The sequence below is a fragment of the Doryrhamphus excisus genome, linkage group LG10 (genome assembly GCF_037039965.1).
Source record: "Doryrhamphus excisus strain RoL-2023G ecotype Guam linkage group LG10, RoL_Dexc_Guam_v1.1, whole genome shotgun sequence".
In the NCBI taxonomy this organism is placed as follows: Eukaryota; Metazoa; Chordata; class Actinopteri; order Syngnathiformes; family Syngnathidae; genus Doryrhamphus; species Doryrhamphus excisus.
Window position 1 is genome coordinate 2379136 of NC_136366.1, and position 26306 is coordinate 2405441.

The 26306-nt window shown below is 38.3% G+C and overlaps 1 protein-coding gene across 1 annotated transcript in view; it reads right to left on the reverse strand.

Moving 5' to 3' along the window:
* The window catches only part of b3gat2 (beta-1,3-glucuronyltransferase 2 (glucuronosyltransferase S)), a 45059-nt gene that overhangs the window by 2116 nt on the left and 16637 nt on the right, over window positions 1–26306 (reverse strand). Inside the window, exons 2-3 of the mRNA XM_058065162.2 lie at window positions 14796–14940; window positions 6298–6446 (exon numbers count right to left, since the gene is read on the reverse strand). Coding sequence (XP_057921145.1) covers window positions 6298–6446; window positions 14796–14940 — 294 coding nt within the window. The remainder of the gene's footprint in view (window positions 1–6297; window positions 6447–14795; window positions 14941–26306) is intronic.

The window sequence follows — 26306 nt, forward strand, 5'->3', positions numbered from 1 at the left end:
CGGATGGTTCTGCTTGACTTTCTGAATAAGGTGGGAATATTGGGAAGATTCTGCACAATGTAGGTAAAATTCATTGACACTTCCAGCTTCTGGTTTATAGAAAATCAGATGCTGGTGTCGGTGTTGGTGCCAGAAGGGATTCCAACAATCTGACACCTCCCAAGCAAAACCATCCCACGTGTGGCTCCATGTCTTTTACACGTTCCAGTCTCTGTCACAACAACAACATATTGGTGAGAAAACACGCAAACATTTGTGTCTGTTTCTCGCTGATTAGGAAGCATCCTGAAGATAATTAGCCTATAATTCAGCTTGTGTGACATTTATTTGTGGCAACATTTTGCACAGGGGTTTGATTTATTACCGGCTGCAAAGCAACATTGGCCTGGGATATGTCACTTCCTGCCCACTGTGATGCTAATTGGCCCACTTTGCATACCCAATGAGACTTAAAGAAGTATCGCAGCACTGTGGGAACTGTGTGTGTGTGTGTGTGTGTGTGTGTGTCCTGCACTAATGATCCACTAAGAGTGGCCTCTGTAGTTCCCCTTGAATCATAACCCTGCTTCCTTTAATCACGTCTGACTTCTTCTCTTATGGCTCGGCTCTCTTTTTTTAGTTGACTTCCTCCCTGAGGCAACTTGGAGACAAAAAGCTTTACCTGGCTGGAGTTTCTCTTAATAGCAGTTAGAAGAGGAGAATAAAATGTGAGGTGAAAATGTGAGGAAGGAGAGTAAAAGGAGTATTTTAGGCTAATAATGAAACAAAAACTCCAGTGTTGCAACCAACATCAACCAAAAAAATACAAAAAAGGATTTCCTTTTATTGAGGATTGAAGACGGTTTGGTGAGGATTTGGATAAACAAATAAATACAATTATGAGTGCGCCTGAACACCTCACAGTACAAGGAGGTCCATATCTCCGTGTGCATCATATCAACATTTGAATTATTATTTTGTGCATTAAGAGTTTCATCTTGTAGCTTTCATTTATATTACTGTTTCAATTAATTAAGTGGAAAATTAACCCCAAAATGAAGCTTTTCATTGGTTGGATGTATTTTTGTATTTTGGATACCATGAATACGGGGGTAGTGGGAGTAGAATTGGGACACCATGGGAAGATTCCAGTCAGATCAAAAAGTTGGGGAACCACTGCCCTAGGGTACACATTTCATAGCAACACACTGTTTTATCTTATATCAACTATAGTGGGTAATAGCAGTGCAAAGGTGCCTATAGGGGTGTTATTTCATGTTTAGAGGGCTCTAATGATCTTAAAAATGTTGTCATAGAAGGTCAAAAACAGGTTTTATATGCTCTAACTATGAAAATATTCAATTTATAAATAAGGAATACTACTTTGTCAGGTCTACAACAATTAGTTGGCCAGCCAATCACAGGACACATATAGACAAACAACCATTCACACTCACATTCATACCTATAGACAATGTGGCGTCGCCAATTAACCTAGCATGTTTTTGGAATGTTGGAGGAAACCGGAGTACCCGGAGAAAACCCATGCATGCAAACTCCACGAGGGTGGAATTGAACCCTGGTTTCCTCGCTGTGAGCTCTGCGCGCTAACCACTCGCCCGCCGTGCCGCCTGGTCTACAACAATTAACTATGATAAACAAGGAATTACTGTATTAGCTCCAATCTGTTTTACAGTGGACCCTTGGTTAGCGTACACCTCAGTTAGCGTATTTTTTAGTTTATGAATCAAACGGAACAATCCCAACTAAATTATGCCTCGGTTGGCATACATTTCCCAGTTAGTGTACAATGGTGTTATTAATACACTGGTTGAGTCCAACTGCGTTTGTTATATAGATTTCTAAAAATACATGCCTGTTAGCAACCGATTAGCATGGCAATTGGAATAGAAAGTCATTGACCCAATGCTCCTTATGGGAAAAATGGATTCAGTTAGAGTCGGACCTTCTGTAATGGATTAATGACGCTAACCAAGGTTCCAGAGTCCTCCGTTTTGGTTGCTGTTTGGTCGTTTGACTTTTGGCTTGGATGCTCTGAGCTCAAAGTGAGCGGCAGGATATGGATTGTCGTCGTAGATATCAGCAACAGAAATACGACCCCTCTCGCAAGCACCCCCCAATTACCTCTAAAAATGGCTCAGCCCACATTAATACAATAAAAACACAATTGAGCAGGGAGCGGAAAGTCAATGCAAATGAAATAAAGACTGAAGTGTCATTTTCCTGTCTCCTTTCGAGCACATCTCCTTGTGTCACTCCGGTAATTTGGCACACCTTCACTCATGAACTCTTCATTCTGCTCCCACTGATTACAGCACCAATAATTACAATCATTTTTTGGAATTATTTTTTTTTTAATAATAGATTTTATAGCACTTTTCAAGGCAGTGCTTCAAAATGAAGTGAACCAATTATTCATTCACTCACATTGGTGGTGGTAAACTACATCTGTAGACACAGCAGCCTTACTGTTGTCGGATGGAAACACGCCAATTTGAAGCAATTCCCACCACCAAGGATTAATTGACATTCATAAACCAGTACGGCAGCACTGGAGACACTGGTTGTCTTGCAACGACACTGGGTGGAGGGAGCGAGGAATCGAACTGCCAACCTTCCGGTTTCTGCTCTACTTTTTGCGCCACTGATTCAAATACAATATACAGATACAGTCCACCCAGCTTATTCATGTTCTCATTATTGTCATATGTATGCTGGAGCCTATCCCAGCTGTCTTTGGGGTACACCCTGGACTGGTCCAGTAATGGCCTCGCTGATCAGTCCCAGATAGTGACAGCCGTTCTTTTAGCAGAGACATAAAGTAAACCGGGTTTTAAAGATCTCTTATGTAAAATTGACTTTTTATGGTGTTATAAATGTGTCGCTAGAGCCAATTTATGGCCACAAAAAATGTATCGTCTCCCTCGCTTGTATCAAGAAGTACTCAAACCGTCATTTTTGAAATTCCGGGCTTTCTTACTGACCTTCTTCCTCATGACCATGTTATCGCCTCTGACTAGTTAGCGAAGATTTTCAGTGCTACTAAAAAAAAATGCTAACCAGGACGTACACTAACCAAGGTCCATTGTGTACAATTAGAAACTTACAATGTCTACTGTCTGGTGAATTATCCAATATGGAAGTCAGTAATAGAATGATTCAATCCTTGAGCCGTAATTGTGCAAATATGACGTCTTACTTACGGTAGAAACAGAAAAAGAATTGACAATGGTCTACAGCCGGTCAGGATGCAGAACACAATGGGCGGGTTCTCCGTCAGCCAATCAGGACTGTTGGCCCTATATTGGCCCTAACTGGACACGCCTTCAACTCTCACATGAGCGTACAACATTGTGTGCTGGTAGCAGTAGTAAATACAATGATACAACAATGCTCTAATGGATGCTCTAATACACCACAAGGACACAGAACACAATAATGTTAAAAATATATGTAAAATTACACTTAAAATAAGAGCAAATCTGTGGAAGGTGAACAGGGGATTTCTCCATAATCCTGTAAATATTACGTCCTATACTTTTAAAGACGGATATCCATGAGATATGGTTCCCTGGTAGCCTAGCTAACGTCTGTTTAGTTCCGTGGGAATTGCGGCATTTCTCTTCATGCATGTTTTTGGGGGTTTTCTAACATGTGCATAATTTTTTTTCTTTGTTTACGGTTGTTTTTTCCAACTTTTAGCATCCATGTGATGTAAGATACTGATTCCCCAAGGACCTGTACCGAGCTGCAATGAGTTCCTAACAAGAAGAAGCAGCTTTGACTGTCAGAACTATTACGCAGAGCTAGTTAGTTAATAAATTAGTTAACAAACGACATAAATTCAACTTTACTGCGTCATTATATTACTTTCTGACACATATCTTTTTATTCACAAATCAATCTCGCCACCCCGCCACTGAGATGACTGATGATGTCACAGCCCGCTAAAGGCCGGCAGCCATATTAACTGTAAGGCAGCTCCATTAAAGTAATGGGGCTGATAATTGTGGCGATAGCTTCAACGCAGAGCTGTCAGCAGTAGTTGCTGCAGCAGTCAGCTGTGGATGATGAGCCAGCAGGCCTGAATATTTACTCAATTCCCTACGGGAGGCATTAACCAATAAACCCCCAGAGACACCCCGGAGTGCCACATACACACATTTACTGCATGGATAGCTTTCTACTGGGTACTGTCGAAGTACTGCAGTGATATTGTACACAGGACAGAAAGCAGCCAGAGAGTTTAAATGTTTAAAAAGGAACAAAGCCTTAAAAGCACCCTCAGATGATGCAATATTTATCATGCGTTTGGGTGATCTTTGACTTTAAAGACCCAGCAGTACTATGGTTCATGCATGAGCATACATTCATGCAAAACCACAAGCACTAAGAATTCCATTAGCCTTCACTTGGCTCAAAACGCATTTCCAAAAAAAGGGGATGTAAATTATGCAGAAAGATTCAAGACTTGAGAGGCCAGGATCCGATAGTAGAAGAAATATAATCACAAGGGTATAAAACACGCTTCACCAAAATCATTTTGGTAGGAATTTTGATCTGTAAGGTTGCACGGCGGTCGAGTGGTTAGCGCGCAGACATCACAGCTAGGAGACCCAAATTCAATCTCACCCTCGGCCATCTCTGTGTGGAGTTTGCATGTTCTACCCGTGCATGCGTGGGTTTTCTCCGGGTACTCCGGTTTCCTCCCACATTCCAAAAACATGCTAGGTTAATTAGCAACTCCAAATTGTCCATAGGTATGAATGTGAGTGTGAATGGTTGTTTGTCTATATGTGCCCTGTGATTGGCTGGCCACCAGTCCAGGGTGTACCCCGCCTCTCGCCCGTCCGCAGACAGCTGGGATAGGCTCCAGCACCCCCTGAAACCCTTGTGAGGATAAGCAGTAGAAAATGAATGAATGAATTTTCTCTTTAGTTGTCTACTATATTGGCTAATAAGAGTGTAAACTATGTGACTATAGGGGTGTTATTTCATGTCTAGAAGGCTCTAATCATGTTAAAACTTGTAGGTGATTGAAGGTGGTAAAGAGGTTTCCGATGTTGTGGCAACATATTCCATATGTAAATTCCAAAAGGAATCCATGGAATGTGTGTGGATGTGGGGACGATACAGGTGTTTCAAACGGCACTTCCACACTAGTAGGGAGGTGAACGTAAGCTCATCTTATGATGTGGCACATAGGTTAATTAGCGACTCCAAATTGTCCATAGGTATGAATGTGAGTGTGAATGGTTGTTTGTCTATATGTGCCCTGTGATTGGCTGGCCACCAGTCCAGGGTGTACCCCGCCTCTCGCCCCAAGACAGCTGGGATAGACTCCAGCATGCCCACGACCCTTGTGAGGATATAGAAAAGATGAATAATTCGGTGCACTTTATGGTCCGGAGAATACGGTAAATAATCACAGTTTCATGCTCCAATACAGCCTATTATTTGTCAAAAATTTTTATATTTATTTATATTATTTTATTTATTTATTTATATATAAATTTTTTGCCTAAACTATGCTTTTTTCCAAGTATAAAAATAGCTAACTGAAAATGTGAGTCTGTTATTCTATCTTCTATGTCGGGCAATAGAAGTGTGAAGGTGACTATAGGGGTGTTAATTGTTAATTAATATCTAGAGGGGTTGAATAATGTTAAAAACTTTATTTAGAAGGTCATAATCAGGTTTAAAGGTTGGAATAACCGCAATAACCGCTCCAGCACCCTCCGCGACCCTCGTGAGGATAAACGGTAGAAAATAAATAAATGAATTTTGATCTAAAAATAGCAAAATTGCCACAAAAAAACCCCAGTTTGGAGCAGAGCCAATGGAGTTTTAGCTCATGATTCCCTTGAAAAGGTGTAATAGAATCCATTTCTCATCAGGTCCTTTAAGGCACCCTCTGTGATGGTTGTCAAGAGGATGAGTGGCTTCATAAAAGCAAAGCGCCAAAAGGGACTGCAGTGATTTAAGGCGAGCAGCATCGATCTAAGATGTCTAAGCGCACAAGTACAATTGACTGCGTCATATAACACCATTTGTAGCCTACTCAAGCTGTGTGTGTCTAAGTTTAGAGCAAGCCATCGGCTTTAAGCATGACTCATGCTGTCAATAGTGGGGGGATAATATACATGGAAGCACACACATGGATATAAAGGCCAATGTAGAAACAAATATGTCAGACATGGGTCTATTATTTTAGTTATTCCATGAATTAATTAGATGATAGACACAAAGACAGATATTATTCTGCAGTCACTCTCAATACAAACAACTCTCACTGACCCGAGTGCAGTTATTGGCCTTGGGCTCCAACTCCGTCACCTTGGTGATCTGCTTAAGGAAGTCGGACTCCTGCATGCCCGGCTGGGAGCCCCGCCTCTTGAACTGCGCCCTTGGATTTGCCAGGATCACTTGGAGGTTCACTGCAAAACCTGAGGCAACGGAGAAGCACAGAGGAAAAGCGTGAGGTGAGTTTAGTTAGTCAGTCAGAATGAAAGTCTATCATGACGTTATTATAGCGATAGCACGCTTTAGTGTGTCTAATGATTATGTTGCTCATTTACCACAGGAGCGTGCCATCACCCAGTGCTAATTGCATAATGGAAATGAAACCAATTGGAAGAAGCATTCTTCAGTTGTTCACACGTAAAACAGCAAACGTGAATGAATCTAGTTGTTTTGAACATATAAACTCATTTGAACATGCATCGGATTACAATTGAGTGCATCCCATAATCAGTTCCCAGTTCCACATGTCCAAAAGGAGTAGGAAGAAGCAAAGCTTATTAAATCCTACCCCTCCATCTGGTACTTTTACAATCAGTAACTGTTACATTTGTTCACTTCCTGCTTTCCTAATATAGTTTAATTTTTAATTTTTCAAACTCTCGCCCAAAGACAGCTGGGATAGGCTCCAGCACCCCCGCGACCCTCGTGAGGAAAAAACGGTAGAAAATGAATGAATAAATTTTAAATTTTAAATTTTAAATTTTAAATTTTAAATTTTAAATTTTAAATTTTAAATTTTAAATTTTAAATTTTAAATTTTAAATTTTAAATTTTAAATTTTAAATTTTAAATTTTTCAAACTCTTGCCCAAAGACAGCTGGGATATGCTCCAGCCCCCTACCCACCCCACCCCCCCCCCCGCGACCCTCGTGAGGAAAAGTGGTAGAAAATGAATGAATGAATAATAATTTTTAAATTTTATTTTTTATTAAGTACGAGGTGATTTTGTGATTTTACAAATAAGGAGTTAGTATGTTCTCTGTAGGCGGCATTATGAATTATCCTTACTGACCTTTTTTTGCAGTGCATTTAGTGAGTGAAGATTGCTTTTATAGTTATTAGCCCATATTTCCACACAATAATTAAGATATGGTAGAACCAGAGAGCAATAAAGAGTGTGGAGTGATTTCTGATTGAGAACAAATTTTGCTTTGTTTAATAATGAAATATTTCTGGCCACCTTATGTTGTATATTTGTAATATTTTAGGTTTCCAGCCCATATTTTCATCTATTGTGATCCCCAGAAATGTATTTTCTTCCACCCTTTCAATGTCAATGTCTTTCAATATTATGTATTATATCTATATTTAGCAATGACTCAATTGTCAATCAAATCTGGTGCTTGTGTGTCTCACCCAACAGTACAGTGACATTACTGACGAGTGTAGAGTACTACAAACCATGACAAAATATGACTTCATTTAATTAGGCTCTTCTTGCAGACCCACTAAAATGCAGCCGTTTGATGATAGAGACGGAAATAAATAAATATCCTAAACGTCCGTGCTCTGGCTTCTGTTCATGCTTGAATCCAATTTAACATCTCGCTGACAACCTTGAAGTTTCTTTATCGTCATCGTCATTTCCACTGGCATTTCATTCCCTTGTATTTGCATCAGATTACCTTTTACCTTTTTTGGAGCCCACACTCCAAATGAGCTCATTATTAGTCCTAAATGTCACGATGCCTTTGCAGAGATAACTGACAAATTAACTGACAAATTCATTTTTTTTCATACACAGGGGAAAAACACATTAATATTCACTACTGTTAGATTAATGTTGCTTTATGAACCGCAGTCAGTCACACATGACAAAGGCAGAAATGCTTTCTCTCTTTAAACGCCGCCGCTGTCTTAACTAGAATTGCTGAAAAAGGCAGCAGAGATGTTTAGTATGACAAGAACATCAGAACCTGCTGCCTCCTTCAGGGAAGGTCTGTACATAATTACTGAATATTTGTTTATGCAAATGGTTAGCAGGTAGCACGCCTTAGCAATCAGCCATTCAGTTTGGGAATTCACCTTGAGTAATTCAGCAACCTGACCTCCCCTCGTTTCCCTCTCGTGGTCTCTGAGTGGAATGCTGTTGATGACGGCCACGCTGACTTACTGACACGTGGCTCGCAGACAGCAGTCCTCTGAGAAATAAGCCGGTACGCATCTTCCGGGGAGAGAAAAAGTGCGGCCATGCAAATAGTTTCAGCTTATCAACCCCCATAGGATGAAGTTTTCTCCGTTTTAAAGCCAGGTCAGCTGTCACAAACATACCCACTTTGTACATTTGGGTTTCTCATTCCCATAAAAAAGGCAGGCTGAGAAAGGATCAGACGTACTTCATTAGGTATGCATGAGCAATATATCCTTTATTATACAGGAAGTTCAGCTGCAAAACACAAGTAGCGCCACTACTAAATGTGTGTATTGTACTGTGTATAGCAGTTCTTCACATGCTGTATTTAATATTATGGCAAAAACAGGCATATCTTAATACTAACACTCTTATTAATTTGTTGGGCGTTCCAATTAATCCCCATGTATATTGTGTATTTTTGTATTTGGGACACCATGGGAAGATTCCTGTCAGATAATGGACACTTCGTACTCAACAAGCAGGATCAAAACTATCAAAACTGCTATCTGCTATAACACAAAATCCAAAGAAATACAGAGGAATAGGTGCAGATTCTGGAAGAACTATAAAGCTTTCTGTGCTGGTTATTGTGTGTAGCTGCTCTATAGGAGTCAACAACTCAATGCTAAAGTGAGAAAAATTAGCACATTAGTTCCCCTTTAAGAAAAAATTGTAATCTAATGAACACAGGTCATTGTTTAGCAAAAATAACATCATTTTAGTAGCATAAAGTTGAAATTTTAAAAAATATTTTTTTGAAGTCAAAGTTGTAATAAAATAAAATAGGTTTGAATGTTACAAAAATAAAGTCAAAATATTACGGGAATAAATTCATGATAAGAACATATATAACAAAACAGCAAAAAATAAAATAAAAACAGCAAAAAAGAAAAAAACTGCTATAATTTTATGAGAATAAAATCACATTTTAGGAGAAAAAAGTAAGAAAAATGTAGCATTTTTACAAAAATTAACCAGTACTGTTTATTTATGTAGTAGTTAATTCAAAATGGGACACTCTTATTTATTTGTTTGGCGTTCCAATTAATCCCCATGTATATTGTGTATATTTGTATTTGGGACACCATGGGAAGATTCCGGTCAGATAATGGACACTTCGTACTCAACAAGTAGGATCAAAACTAGCAAAACTGCTATCAGTGCTGAGCTAGCTTTTTATAAGAATGATGCGTTCAGGCGCATCAAGTAACTGGACACTTGGAAATCACAGCAAACACACCCGAGCATCCTCACTATAGGGTCGTTGGGGTATGATGGAGCCTATGGATGCCAACATCAGAGTGGAATAAAAGATATGGACGATGATGAGTACTCATGTAAGTATATAAATAGATATTGTAAGTATACTGTATGAATATCGTTGGTCCAACGTAATATAATAATATTATATATTATGTTGTCTTAACTCTCTTGAACATGGAGCTCACGAGAGCTTCAAAGGTAGCCTCTGGAATCTTCTTCCATCCCCCATGTTCCGAGTATTACGCGACTGGACGAGACTGCAGCATGGCTATGTGGGAGTACACGTTCTAACTACACTTGCAGATAGTCTCCATCCTCCTCCACCTCCTCCTCACATCTCACCGCCTGGGAACAGCATCTAAACGATGAGGTCGCTCAAGGTTAAACGCTTTCATGTCCGCTTCCCTGGGACCACTTTTCAGGTACCGAGTACCACTTGAGCGTCGGCAGCGTCATCAGCAATGCCGGTGTGTGTTTGGCGACCTGTGCATGCGCGGGTCAGCCTTTTTTTGCCGAGTTGCTGCTGTCATGTCAGCTCGGATGATCACATGACGTTGTATCAATTCCCGCCCTGCCAGGTGTGTTCTTGCGTGTTTTTCTCAAAAGCCGCACGTCGAAATTGAGTATGTGTGCGTGTGTTCATATGCGTAATTACACACACACATACAAAAGTGAACAATACTTCACACAAACATGTTCCAGGGCCCTTTTGTGTGCGGTTCAGTGAGGTTGCATTGTCGATGTGCAGCTTGGGTTCTGTGATAACAAAGCAGCAGCGTATTAGGACAAGCACTGGCACTCATTCTACCGATTGTGATGTCTATCGCTGCAGTGAATTGAAGGACGTAGCGCAGTGCAAATGTAATGATGATAATTAGGGTGCGTGTGCAGCTTTACGAACGTGCACGAAAAAAAAAAAAAGGATGTTGGGCAGACTTTGAATGCTGGCGATGGGCGGTCTATCGGAGTATACGAAAAATTAGCATATTAGTTCCCCTTTAAGAAAAAAATTCTAATCTAATGAACAAAGGTCACTGTTTTGCAAAAACAATGTTATAATATTATGAGGAAAAATAACATCATTTTAGTAGCATAAAGTTGAAGTTTTTAAAAATATTTTTTTTGAAGTCAAAGTTGTAATTTTAAAAAAATAGTTTTGAATGTTACAAAAATAAAGTCAAAACATTATGGGAGTAAATTCATGATAAGAACATATATAACAAAACAACAAAAAAGAAAAAACAGCTATAATTTTATGAGATTAAAATCACATTTTAGGAGAAAAAAGTAATAAGAAAAATGTAAATACAGAGGAATAGGTGCAGATTCTGGAAGAACTATAAAGCTTTCTTTGCTGGTCATTGTGTGTAGCTGCTCTATAGGAGTCCACGACTCAATGCTAAAGTGAGAAAAATTAGCATATTAGTTCCCCTTTAAGAAAAAAATTGTAATCTAATGAACAAAGGTCATCGTTTTGCAAAAACAATGTTATAATATTATGAGGAAAAATAACATCATTTTAGTAGCATAAAGTTGAAATTTTTCAAAATATTTTTTTTGAAGTCAAAGTTGTAATTTAAAAAAAAAAGGTTTGAATGTTACAAAAATAAAGTCAAAATATTACGGGAATAAATTTATGCTAAGAACATGTATAACAAAACAGCAAAAAATAAAATAAAAACAGCAAAAAGGAAAAAAACAGCTATAATTTTATGAGAATAAAGTCACATTTTAGGAGAAAAAAGTAATAAGAAAAATGTATTACAAAAATTAACCAGTACTGTTATGGGGGAAAATAACACATCCTTTTAGAAGGATAGAGATGGAATATTAAAGAAAAAATAGGTTATGTTTTAAGTTATAAAATAAACAAATAAAAACAAAACAAAGTTGTCATTTTTGGAAGATGAGGTTGAGAAAAACTATTACGAGAGCAAAGTCATAACTAGGGATGCCGATATATGCCGATATTGTCCAACTCTCAATTTTCCGATATGTTTAACATGACGCATCTCCTGTGGTGGAATGGAAATGGCAAACAGGCATATCTTAATAAAGTTCATTTATGTAGTAGTTCATCAAAAATGGGACACTCTTATTTATTTGTTTGGCGTTCCAATGAATCCCTATTGTCGATGTTGGGCAGACTTTGAATGCTGGCGGTGGATGCAAGAAAGGTGGTAGAACGAGAAAAGATGTTCTCTGTTGTTATGAGGGTCTAATTAACTACAATCCCAGGGGCAGTTTTGTGCATATGTGAGATAATGTGAGCACGTGCGCAGTCGGCTGCGGTGGGATCAGCTGTGTGTGTACATACCGTATGTCTTTTGAACAACACTAACGCTGTTACCAACAGACAGTAATTGTAAGAGCAAAATGCTGCTTTATTAGTCTGGCTGATGTGGATGAAGTACTGCGTTGCAGTTTATTGATGCTGGTTGACCCTCAGAAAACATTGGGGATTCTTTTTAACCCTGATGTTTGCTAAATACAAGGATGAAGAGTCTTGAACCAGTCATGATGTGCTATATATATCACTATATTGACACTTACTATGGTACCCATTATATCATTGGATGCTCATATCACCTCGTACTTCGGTACGAGGTACATTATTAAAAAAAAACAAAACTGTATTATGGAAAGCAGGAAGTGAACAAATGTAACAGTTACTGATTGTAAAAGTACCAGATGGAGGGGTAGGATTTAATAAGCTTTGCTTCTTCCTACTCCTTTTGGACATGTGGAACTGGGAACTGATTATGGGATGCACTCAATTGTAATCTGATGCATGTTCAAATGAAATAAAACCATTACCATTACCATTACTTTTTCTACCTTTTCTTGACATTAATATATATATGGGTCAAAACTGACCTGAACACCATAGATGTTTCTTTAGTGATTAATACTAAAATGAGAAAATAAATAAAACTAATTGATTTTTATGTTCTATAGCTCTCAGTAAGAGCCAGGTAACAAAATAATTAAATTTATTAATATGATTATTTTGAGGTCATTTTACCATTTTTGGAAATTGAAATTGAGGGGTATAGTAACAAAAAAAAGGCCTACATGCCCACACCAAAAGTATTAAAACCAACATTTTCATGGATGAGGAAGCCTAAGAAGGTAACCAAGACATGAGAAGCAAATTTTGATGGTAAATTATTGTTTTTAGTGTATTTTTTAGCTGATTAAAAAAAAAAAAAATGTAACCAACCCGTTAACATAAGAGATGATACCAGAAATCTAACACAAGAGGAAGGTTAATGGAGCTAGTCGGAGCGGGGCAACCACGGTGCCACCCTGTAGGCCAGGAGAACCAGAGTATAGAGAGGAGAACTCTGAGCAGGTACGGTGCTGCCATTATTCATGTCGATGGGGATTAGTAGTAACTAATATGTGTTCCGATCTGATAAATGATAAGTACTGTAACTTTAATCAAAGGTTTAATCACTTCTATATCAGGTTTATTACCATTAATAATAGCAACGCCATGGTTCACGGTCTGATTGGCTTTTGGCTTAGCTTTTTCTCCAAACAAACCTTGGGACACCCCTAATAAACCCACAAACGCCATAAAAAAAACACATGCAAGGGAAAATGCTGCAAATGAGTTAGTTTGCATTCAGCTTTCAACCAGAACAACCCTGTTGCTAAGGACAACGTCTAGGGAGCATGTGCCTGAGTGTGTGATCCAATAATAAATAATAAATGTCTCTGTCCACACACAAAGAGAATATGATCCTGTTTTTACAGACCACAATTACTGTAGTGCCTGAGGCCGAGATCAAATCAGTCAATATATGAGTTTTAATTGTGTGGTTATGATTATTGCCATTACTGGACACGATAACTGGTCTGAGTACTGAATACATTAAAACACAAAATTCAAAGAAATATAGCGGAATGGGTGCAGATTCTGGAAACACTATAAAGATTTCTGTGCTGGTTATTGTGCGTAGCTGCTCTAGAGGAGTCCACGACTCAATGCTGAAGTCAGAAAAATTTGCATATTAGTTCCCCTAAAAAAATGTAATCTAATGAGCAAAGGTCATTGTTTTCAAAAGTTTTTTTTATAATATTATGAGGAAAAATAACATCATTTTAGTAACAAAGTTGAAATATTTTAAAAATATTTTTTTGAAGTCAAAGTTGTAATTTTTACAAAAATAAAGTCAAAATATTATGAGAATAAATTCATGATAAGAACATATATAACAAAACAGAAAAAATAAAATAAAAACAGCAAAAAAAGGAAAAAACTTGTAATGTTATGAGAATAAAATCACATTTTAGGAGAAAAAAGTCATAAGAAAAATGTAGCATTTTTACAAAAATTAACCAATACTGTCATGGGGGAAAAGAACATCCTTTTAGAAGGATAAAGGTGGAATATGAAAGAAAAAATAGGTTATGTTTTGTTAAGTTGTAAAATAAACAAATAAAAACAAAACAAAGTTGTCATTTTTGGAAGATGAGGTTGGAAAAACTATTATGAGAATAAAGTCATAATGATGATGATTGGCAAAACCTCTGATACCGATATCAAACAATTTTGCATTTTTATGCTGATATTGGGCCAATAATTATCAGTACAGATAATTATCGGACATCCCTAGTCATAATATTACTAAAATGAAATTTACAAAGATTTTTGAAGAAAAAAGTTTGGACACCCCTGTTCTAACGTCAAAAAAATATTTATATTGCATATAAATTTTCGGGTATGAATATTTATTTTTGTTGGAAATGTCCGTTGGATATCAATAAGTAACTCCAATGTGAAGGGAATGTCGGAATGGTAATGGGAAGCTAAGGAAAGCAGGTTTATTAATGTATGAGCCAACGTGACAGCATCATCATCATGAGCATGTCTAGTCGTATTAGTGTGGCAAAGTTTGCACAAGGCGGTTGAACAGTAACATTAGCACCGCTACACGCAACATATCGGTCCACCAGTGTTATAGCGGGTGTCGTCCTGGTAGCGGCAGAGACCCCATTACCAACCAGTGTAGCATTAAACTAAATATGAAGATATAAATAAAACCAAATAAAACAAAATCAGGAAGACAAAAACACAGCCTCTTACCTGCCATGTCAGTGGCAAAGGGTCGATCCGGTCTCCAGCCTGTGTACCAGCCCACAACTTTGCCCCCTGACACGAGTGGGCGCTCATATGCTCTGCCACCCACAAAGCCCACTGGCCATACGGACACGCCTCGAGTGTTTCGCATCTAGAAAAAAAAAGAATGGATAAGGATTTTACTATTGTGCAGCCTTTATTTAAACAAACTAGAGAGATTTTATTGGAATTATACAGTGGACAAAATTTTTGGGTACGAATTATCGGTTTAAAATGAGCACCTTCTCAGCCTCGCCGGTTAAATAAGGTACATTGGTGGAACATTGGTTAGCATCGTTAATCCGATCCAGAAGGTCTGACTTACCAAAACATTCTCTCACCAGATCTTTCCCATAAGAAATAATATGAATCCGAAAATCCAAAAAATTTACAAAATAAACATTTTTGTAGTTTTACAATTATACTTTTACATGCCAAAAATAATTCAAAATGCACATAAACGATGAATGAAAAGGATAAGTGAACATTTAAGGTTACTTTTACCCTCACTGAAGATATGATCAATACAGACACATCCTTCATGTTTTGCCATGAGTTATTTCTTGAATTAAATCATGTTTCTCAACTTAAGTCTTTGCTTTTCTTTTGATCACGGCTGCAAAATAAGCTACAATGAAGCCAAAGAAGGTAGCGAGTGCCAACATTTTCATAAAAAAGGTGAGAAACACGATTTAATTCCAGAAATAACTCATAGCAAAACACCAAGGATGTGTCAGTCAGTGTTGATCTCGCTTCCACTTCGCTTATGTTTTGGCAACAATCTGGTCTTCAATGAAGGCAAAAAGTAACCTTAGATGTTGAATATTTTCCCTTCATTTATATACGTATACTTAGAATTGTTTTCTGCATGTACACTAACCAGGGCGTACCTTAACTGAGGTTCTACTGTACTCGCGATACATTCGCTTCCAGTTATTTTCCAGAAGTACCTAATATTGTGGCCAGTGAACAGAAATCCTGAGGATGGGTGCATTGTTTGTTTTCGCCAGCTTGAACAAAGCTCAGGCTTATCTTGTGTCTAACACACACACACACACACACACAAACACACACACACACACAAACACAGCTTGTCGTCTATCCTATTGTGATTGTGTGTCGTATTCTATTTTCCTGGCCACCCACCGCTGCTCTCTCACAAAAACAGCCTCCAGCCAGGCGCGCATGACACAACGGACCAAAAAAAAAAACCACATCAGTACGTAGCATTGCATGATTGTATCCTCACATCACACGGACTTCTGCAGTATATTGGAAAGCTACAGGAAATATACGCTCTCGGTGAGTATAGAACTAAACTTTACCCTGATCTGCACCAACGTGTTCTTCTCTGCCCCTCAACCACAAAGCTCTGTGATCATAAACTTTTTGCATATTACTACAAACCACTTCACAAAAGGCGATGAAAACGTCTCAGCAATCCACACAATATTTCTTGACTTTCTCTCTTTGGTTTATTTTCCACTTTCCAGCTCCACTGGGGGGAATAATTATCTAAACCTCTCCTCTTTTGCCCTCTAACAAGGATATGAATATTATTTTTGCTAATGTAAGTGAGACAAACAGAATACTAACACTAAATAAAATTCAATTTCGGATCTGCGGTTGGCTCAAAGTCAGCTGGGATAGGCTCCAGCATACCCGTCACCCTCATGAGGATAAGAGGCATAGAAGATGCAGGCAAGATGGACAATGTGGCTAGACGTGTAGCCCCTTTACAGATAATATTTATGATGGAGTCTATCCCAGTCTACCCTGGACTGGTAGCCAGCCAATCGCAGAGTGGTAGATATTTTTTCCAAGCATAACAATTGCTGTATGAAGTAATAAATTACAAGGCATTGAGAAGATGCATTCAAAGACATTGTTATGATATGTAGTATCTACACGGGTCACTCGGCGAGCACCGGACTTGACTGTTGGAACAACACGGCTTTTATTGGAAGTTTGACTGATCTCACAGCAGGTACAAAAATTACCAATATAATAATAATAATAATAATAATAATAATAATAATAATAATAATAATAATAATAATAATAATAATAATAATAATAATAATAATAATAATAATAATAATAATATAAAAACTCTAAACCTCCGACTGTCCACTCCCCACTCAGCTCCCCAAGCATCGGAACATATTTACAACAACACACAAAAGCATTAATTTCTGTCTTATTTTCTCTTATTAGCTCATTACATGATGTGTACAATGTTGGGTATATGAGTGTAAAGGTGGTTATAGGGGTGTTATTTCATATCTACAGAGCTCTAATAATGTTAAAAATTGTACTTAGAAGTCGTAAACAGACTTTAGCTAGGAAAATACTCATGTATAAGTGGGGGAAATAACGCCTTCATGCCCTGCTAATGGTCATTTTCTCAATTAATTAGCATTTTATTGAGTTAAATTAGCATACGATGCTCAATCAGCCAACCAAAATTCTGAACGCAAAATGAATCGTGTTCTTTCAGTAGTTTGATCGTAGACGATAACAAGATATCACCTCCTGGTTAGAGAACAATGAAGGATCAGAGTAGAAGTACATGAGACGAGGAAAACCATCGGTAACGGACTTTGCTCGGTCATGGATGGGTCCATGACTTCGACCGAGATCTTGGATTGGGATTGGAATTTATTCAGTAATTGGTTCCAGACCCAACTGTGGTAAATACATTTCAGATCCATAGGAATCCTTACTGCATATTGCACCATAACACCCGTGTCCGACCGAGGCACCGAGACCTCCCAGCCCCAAGGTTCCAACCAAGACAACTTCTTTGAAGCTCTTTCTCTCTTCTCACTCAGAATAAAATCTTCTTCCCTGGTTTCTTTGTAGCTGCTGCTGGTCTTCTCTTTTAGGTCATTCTCCAAAGACTCAGGCTCTTCTACTTTGTGGAATCAATGAAGACGGAGAAGAAAGTCAGGCCTTCGTCTCGTTCCCAGATCATCTTGAAGCATGGTTGTTCTTGGATTAGTGGTGAAGTCCTGCTTTGAATATAGAACCTCCAAGCGCAGGATTTTTATATTTCCATATGGGTAACCAGCAGTGCCTTCAAGTGGAGAACATGAAATATTCATGTTGATCTTTGGTTTATACTGTATTGCCACTTTGTCCCTTCTTTGTTGAAATCAATAGAGGTGGAGTCATAACAACAATAATAAAAGATATGATTTTGGAAGGTTTAAGTGAAATATATAAAATTAAATTAAAACTGAGATAAAACTATAATGTAATATACATTAATTCATTCATTTTATACTGCTTATCCTTGCGGGGAGTGCTGGAGCCTATCCCAGCTGTCTTCAGGCGAGAGGCAGGGTACACCCTGGACTGGTCGCCAGCCAATCACAGGGCACATATAGACAAACAACCATTCACACTCACATTCATACCTATGGACAATTTGGAGTGGCCAATTAATCTAGTTTTTGGAATGTCGGAGGAAACCGGAGTACCCGGAGTACCCGGAGAAAACCCACACATGCACGGGTAGAACATGCAAACTCCACACAGAGATGGCCGAGGGTGGAACTGAACTCGGGTCTCCTAGCTTGTAATATACATACGTATATACTAAATTATAATTGTAATGATAGTATACATACTCCAAATTGTCCATAGGTATGAATGTGAGTGTGAATGGTTGTTTGTCTATATGTGCCCTGTGATTGGCTGGCCACCAGTCCAGGGTGTACCCCGCCTCTCTCGCCCGAAGACAGCTGGGATAGGCTGCAGCACCCCAGCGACCCTCGTGAGGAAAAAGCGGCAGAAATTAAATTAAATTAAATTAAATTAAATTAAATTAAATTAAATTAAATTAAATTAAATTAAATTAAATTAAATTAAATTAAATTAAATTAAATTAAATTAAATTAAATTAAATTAAATTAAATTAAATTAAATTAAATTAAACCTCTCGCCTGAAGACAGCTGGAATAGGCTCCAGCACCCCTGCGCCCCTCGTGAGGATAAGCGGTAGAAAATGAATGAATGAATGAATGAATGAATGAATAAATGAATGATATTATACATGCAATAAATGTACATGAGGTGCAGTATCCTGCATGGGAGGTCCAGATTAACCGGTCAGCACCCTAACAGGCTGCGGCAGAAAGCGGTTAATCAGTTAATGCCAGTTCTGCCTCTGATGCTTCAGAATCGTTTGCCTGATGGCAGAAGTTCGAAGTGTTTGTGTAAAGGGTGATTGTGGTTCTGGGCAATGCTCAGCGGCTCAGGAAAAGTTCTTGGACGGAGAGGAGAGAAACTCTGATTACCCTCTCAGCTCCTATAACTATCCTGTGCAGGGCTTTTTTTTGTCTGATAAACTGCATCTGGAACTGGAGGAGCTGGAGGAGCTGGAGGAGCTGGAGTACCATGCAGTACGTCAAAACAATCTCCACCACACTGAGATCCTGAAACTACCGGAGTGGTGAGACGCTTGTTTGAGTTTCCTTAGGAAGTGCAGTCTCAGCCGAGTTCCATCTTTCTGATCCCTGGTGTGTTCTTGCTCCAAGTGAGGTCCTGCACTCTGAGGAACTCAATGTTATCCACTGTCTTTACCGTGCGACTGTTAATGGTGAGAGGGGCATGTTCAGGTCGTGACCCGTGGAAGTCGATGATCATGCATAACCCTCCTGATCTCTCATTTTTCCCTTCCCCAATGAGTCCCACCACTATGATGTCATCTGAAACTTAATGATCTGGTTCCACTGTGATCCACTGACTTAGTATACAATCTTGGTCCAGTGCTCATCATGATGGAATTGGATCGACTGAGATCTCTCGATCAGGAAATCCAAAATTCAGAATTCAGAGACATAGTGGTCTTCAGTCTCTGAGAACATTTCAATAATCCATTGTATGGTTACAGAAGAGCGGCCATCTTGAGTCCTGGGGTTGCAATGCAGTCTAAACAAAAGCCACGTATACATGGACCCAAATATTCCAATTCCATTCGGGTTATTTGCTCAAACCGAAAGAATGTAACCTTTGTATACACCTCATTCCGAAAGAAAAGTGCCAATCCGAATGAATATATAATGGGATTCCCAGGGGTGGAATATTCCTTTCCCCAATCCGATTGAGGTATCTTGTACCCGCTCAATCGGAAAAGTTGTCAGACTGCGTTCTTCTTCCTGGTGTTTTTCTTCTTCTGTTGTTTATTGGCGGTTGGCAAGCAGCTTTGGTGTGCATTAGCGCCATCTGTGGAACAGAATCTAAACCCTTCTATATGCCATTCACAAGTCCGGTTTTATTAAAAAAGAAAATACATATCTATATAAAACATGTGCCGAGCTTAATTATAAAATATTAGCAAGATTGAACTTTATCTTTTCCTGTTCCCGAGTTGCGTTCTTTCAGCAAATGCTGAGATATGACGTAACACGCAGCTCCAGATGTTCTTCGATTGAAAAAAAATGGAGGTGAGCAATTGGCACTGGACTGCTAAGGAAAGTTTGTTTTTGATTCAAACTAAATTTCAAGACTGGATGAACGAAAAACTGGCAATACGAGGTTATTCCAACAAGTGAAAGAAAAACTGGAGGAAGTCTGTATCACGTGATGTTGGTGTTTACGCTTTACTGGGCATGCCCCATTGACTATTCTGGTTGATTATAGCGGAGCATGGAGACACACTTGGTCCCCGGCCACCTCCTCCAGCTCCACCGGAAGGACACCAAGGAGTTCCCAGGCCAGCTGTGAGACATAATCCCTCCAGCGTGTCCGAGGTCTGCCCCAGGGCCTCTTCCCGGCTGGGCATGCCCAGAACATCTCACCAGGGAGGCATCCGGGAGGCATCTTGACTAGGTGCCCGAGCCACCTCAACCTTTCCCTACTAAGACTGCTGCCCCGCGATCCGGACCCGTATAAGCAAAGGAAAATGGATGGATGGATGTAGACACACGATCGGAATATTCCTTTCCATGTATACCATTGCTTTCGAAAAGATTCCATTCGGAACTCCTCATGTAAACGTGGCTATTGAAACCTATATTGCAGAAACTCACTTGGGGTCTGGAACCGATTAACAGCCATAAATGAGGGATGACTGCCATTTTCAAGAACGGTGATAGACTGAAACTTGAACCACGATGTGACAAAGGATGACTGTATCGATCCAAACCTAGCTCCAGCACTCGGACTCCTAAGTTATGAAGGGAGCCCTGAGCAAAGAGAGCAGTGTGACACCACATCGAGTATTGCATATGCTTTATGTATCCCCGCTGTCCCATAAAGGTGACATTATTTGGCAAAACGGCAGCCGAGGATAGCTGTGAGCTGACAGTACTTGAACAGATGGTGCATTATTGTTATCTGTGGAAAATGCCTTTTGTGCCACCGTCTGCAGATTACTGCTGCCGCAGGAATATTTTACAACACAAACTTTGAGTTTAACTTTTATATTTATACAAATTAGCCTTAGCTGAACTTACATGTTGTGATATTATACGGTTTGGTTTAATAGAAAAAAAACAGTACTCATTTTAACATACATTACATCATTTCATCATACATAATTTTAATATACCTCTTTAAATCTGTTTTTTATTGTCTAACGTTTTATACCTGACTGCTGTGCAACGCTTTTACCCGTTTTAGGTGTTTTAATGTATCTTTTACTCTGTTTACTTGCTTTTATTCAACTCAATTTTTTCTGCAAAGCATCTTTGAGTATTTTGAAAAGCGCTATACAATATTCAACTCCATTATTATTATATATTATTATATTATTATGATTATAATACAGCAAAACATTCACAAGACCTCACCTTAACTCTGCATGTTAGCCCCAATGCTAGCAATACCACAACACAACAATCTGAAACCATTTTTTCTGTAAAGCCTTTTTGAGTATTTTGAAAAACGCTATACAAATAAAATGTATTATTATTATTATTGTTGTTGTTATTATTATTATTATTATACAGCAAAACATTCACAAGACCTCACCTTAGCTCTGCATGTTAGCCCCAATGCTAGCAATACCACAACACAACAATCTGAAACCATTTTTTCTGTAAAGCGTTTTTGATTATTTTGAAAAACGCTATAAAAATAAAATGTATTATTATTATTGTTGTTGTTGTTATTATTATTATTACAATACAGCAAAACATTCGCAAGACCTCACCTTAGCTCTGCATGTTACCCCCCATGCTAGCAATACCACAACACAACAATCTGAAACCATTTTTTCTGTAAAGTGTTTTTGAGTATTTTGAAAAACGCTATACAAATAAAATTTATTATTATTGTTGTTGTTGTTGTTATTATTATTATAATACAGCAAAACATTCACAAGACCTCACCTTAGCTCTGCATGTTAGCCCCAATGCTAGCAATACCACAACACAACAATCTGAAAAGAATACTAGTAGAAATTGTGTGTGAATGTTGAAATGCTGAAACTGAAACTCAAAAGTGAAAGTTGTCAGGTTTACACAAGCCGAACAACAGGCCTGAAGACTAAAATACAGCTGGTGTTTTCATCTAAAAGGTTCTCTTTGTGAGAAGCAAATGAAAGGCCTTGAAAGGGCAAACTAAAATAGCACCGGTACATTTGCCATTGCAGTTTTCTATGCAATTGTGAAGCGTACAGTAAATCCAGACTCTATTTGGGAAGGCAAACATGTCTGAGGACGAGAGAAACGCCAGGAGGCCTTTCATCTTGTTTGTCATCAACAACAAACACAAAGGCTTGAAGGACAGCAAAATAGTCAAGATTGCAGCGGTGGTGCACAGCGGGGTTTGTTCAAACTGAGCTACGACACTCCGCAAGAACTCTATCAAAAAGCTAATTTTTCATATGAATACTCTACAGGTCCATGTTTCGCTATTAGTTATCTTATCACTATCAAATCTCATTATTAATTCATTTACTTCTCATCTGCAACAAATACTTTTTCTATTAATACCCACCACTTAATAATTTACAAGTACTAAGTGATTAGGAATACACTAATCCTTTGTTTAGCGTGGTTAATTGCTTCCAGGCCCGACTGAGATAAATACATTTCGGCAAAGTAGGATTCCTTCTGCTGGAATAGTATTCAAACTTGCAACGAAAGCCTGTTCTTCCAGTAATAAATTCTGGTGCTTGTGTGTCTCATAACATTAACATGACTGGCACCGAGTGACCAGTGTAAATACAACTTTTGAAAACGTCTTCTAAAAGCCTTAAATTTTTATTTTACTTGATTTAGACATTTTTATGCTTGGAAATGTTCCACAAAAGTTGCTTAAATATATATTAATTACTAAAAAAAAAAATTCCGTATTCAACCATGAAACGGCATGAAACGGACCATGATAGCGAAATTGCAAAAATTCAAACACGGCGCATCGCAAGCTGACGCAAGGTAGCGAAGCGTGGTGCACCCCGTGTAGTGGTAATTTCGTCCAGCGCACCATTGTGCGCAGCCAATTTGGTAGCCTGGTGGAGTGGGCTGCGCCGAGATGGGTATGGCGGCGCACCACGGGAGGTGTCCACATTTCAGCTTGGCGCAATGAAAATTTAGTGACAAAACAACACACTTTAAATCTCACCACCTCCGACCTGGTCTATTCTTGGCGCAGGCGAAGCGCACCCTGCACAGTGATAAATTGGCTGACGTTCACAAACCTCACACGCATGGTTTTCAGAGTGTCAGGCACATTTCAATGCAGTAAACAATGACAGCAAACACTATTTCATGTAAGTGTCTGAACCAGCATGTACATTTTTGTTTTAATTGTCACTTCTCTTGTCCCTCTTTGCCACTTGCAGCGATGGGAGGAATGGAGGCGCGGTGCGCCGCGATACGCCAGACTCCGTTGGTGCCTGGTCTACGAACCAACTTTGTGTTTTGCTATGAGTTAGTTCTTGAATTCAGTAATGTTTCTCATCTCAAGCAAAAAGTTTTTTTGATCACATCTGCAAAATGGAGCCATGTCTATTATATTAAGTAGTATGAGTGTAAAGGTGACTATAGGGGTGTTATTTCATGCCTAGGGGCTCTAATAATATTAAGAAGTATATTTAGAAAGTCATAAACAGGTTTTCTGTGCTTATGAAAATATTCCATGATTACTATTCTGCTTATGGTGGCCTGGCTCGGATCGTGGCTCTCAACCTGATGGTTGCTGGTGCAATTCTCAGTCACATTAATTCATCTAGTATTCATTTCACATTAAGGAATAAGGAATACTTCATGGTCGAATCTGGAATTATCAATAGTGAAAAACAAGTCATCACTTTATTGATGGTATACACAATGCCACTGTGTAGATAGTAGTGTTCTGTAGATTAATTCCCATCTGCATGCATATACCATACATACATACACAGGTTTGTCTTGATGGTTTTCTGTGGCGCAAACAAACTATGCCGATTTACACATTTAATATGGTAATGAATTGAAATGTAACACATTAGTCTTTGCCGGAATAAAGTACCGGTAGTCCAAGGACTGTACTCCTGCTGCTGTGTGATAAGTGTACTTGCAGTATACAACCATTAAATACAGCAGAGGTAATTACAGCGCTAATTTTATGACAGTAGGCTTGAACAGATGGGAACCATTACATGTGAATTTTGCTTGCTGTCGAAAAGGAGACAAAGGCGTTTCATTACTGTCATCATATTTATAGAATCATGGTGGGAAAGCATGAATGAAATGACTCCTGCCTTATAAGCGCTCCGTCTACTTGAAAAAGCTTAGCACAGCACAGACCCTGCTCAGTGTTTTTACATCACTGATGAATCTCTGAAGGCTTCAGCTACATATCAATTTGTCTTTTACGGCTGGGGGCAAACAGTAGCCGATGTTATGCATTAAAAATTCTCAGTAGCTCCTGTCTCATTATCACTTCGACTGGGAGCAAATCACTCATCTTGGCTGCGTATGAAAATGACAAGCCGTGACAAGTCGTGACAAATGACATGGACGAACAGGAAGAAAAAAAAATTGGACCTGCAGCCAGAGCCTGATGTCTCAGGGCAGCGCAGCTTTGTCACATAATCAACTTTGACGCCTTCCCTGCAAACAAATGCTGTATGTGACAAATGAATTGTGCATACGCTTAATAATGAAGTCTATAAAGTCCAATCTATCCAGTTGTTGCGTTCTGCCCTGCAAAAAATTACACAGTGGATCAACTTTAAAAAATTACTGTAATTTGTTGCACCTAAATGTATCAGTTTTTCTAAAATTTAATTTATGATATGGTTAAAACCATACATTTTGATTTACTGGAAATACATTTTTGACCTTAAGACAAAGAAAGAAACTGCATTCATACAAAGTAAAAATATAATTTATAACAAAGATTGTAAACAATTTTTATCCTTTGTTGCAACTTAATTTTTCATTTTGGGAAAAAATATTTTTTACTATTACATATAAGTATAGATTTTACTTTGTTATAAACTAATTGAATTGCTGTAATTTTGTTACATGCATTTTTTTCTGATTCAGCACAAACTATAATTTTCATTATACCTTAATCAATACATTATATTTAGTCCAAAGCCAAAGTGTTACTTAATGTAAGTCAATATTTTTTTTTTGCCTTTTTACAACTTAAAATTTCACCACAAAATAAAACTAAATTCCCTAAAATATACGTAAAACTATAATTCACTGAACTGATCCACTGCAAATAAAACTAAAAACAGAAAAATGATCTTCAAAAGATCATTTATTTGTGATTATTCTAAAAATAGCATCACCTTTCAAAATAATAATAAAAAAAAATGTTCTTAGCAGTAATAATAATTACAAAAAAATCCTTTAACTACCATTTGAGTAGAATTGTCGTTTGCTTTAAAGCAAAGTAGAAAAATCTGATTTAACCGGGAAATATGATTTCAAATTAGACCAATTTAAAAATGCACTTTAAAGAAATGAGACAGTTGTTTCACTTTTTTCAGTGTGGAGAAAAAGCCATATTGTGTTGTTTGTGTATTAGGGTGAGTGTTTGGGTGATGTGGCCGGGTGTGATTTTAATCTCGGGTATTTTTTTTTCTTTGTGTTATTAATATGCATGGCAGGGGCAGAAATGAGCTAGGGGAAAATGAATGAATCAAATTAACCGGGGCTTGGGATGAGCAATGAAAGTGGGACGCAATGGTGCATGATATGGGTGAAGGTTGAGGTTTATGTGTGAAAATGAAATAGATGAGTGTGCTACTACAGTCCACGCTTGATAGCATGCAGACTGCGTTTGCTGTTTTATTTTGGGAGAAATACAGCTTTCGAAAAGAGTGCATTATATTTGCCACAAATAATTTTGAATGGTCAGTGTCCATTATTTTTTGAATGTACCTGCATGCCAGATACATGTCAGACTGGCTGTGCCGTATATGGCAGCTAGTATGTGGCTCACATCTATATATTTTTAAGATGCTCGAAAAAAATCCAATTTTATGTAAATGCATGCTAATTTTGGAAAAATTAAACATTATTT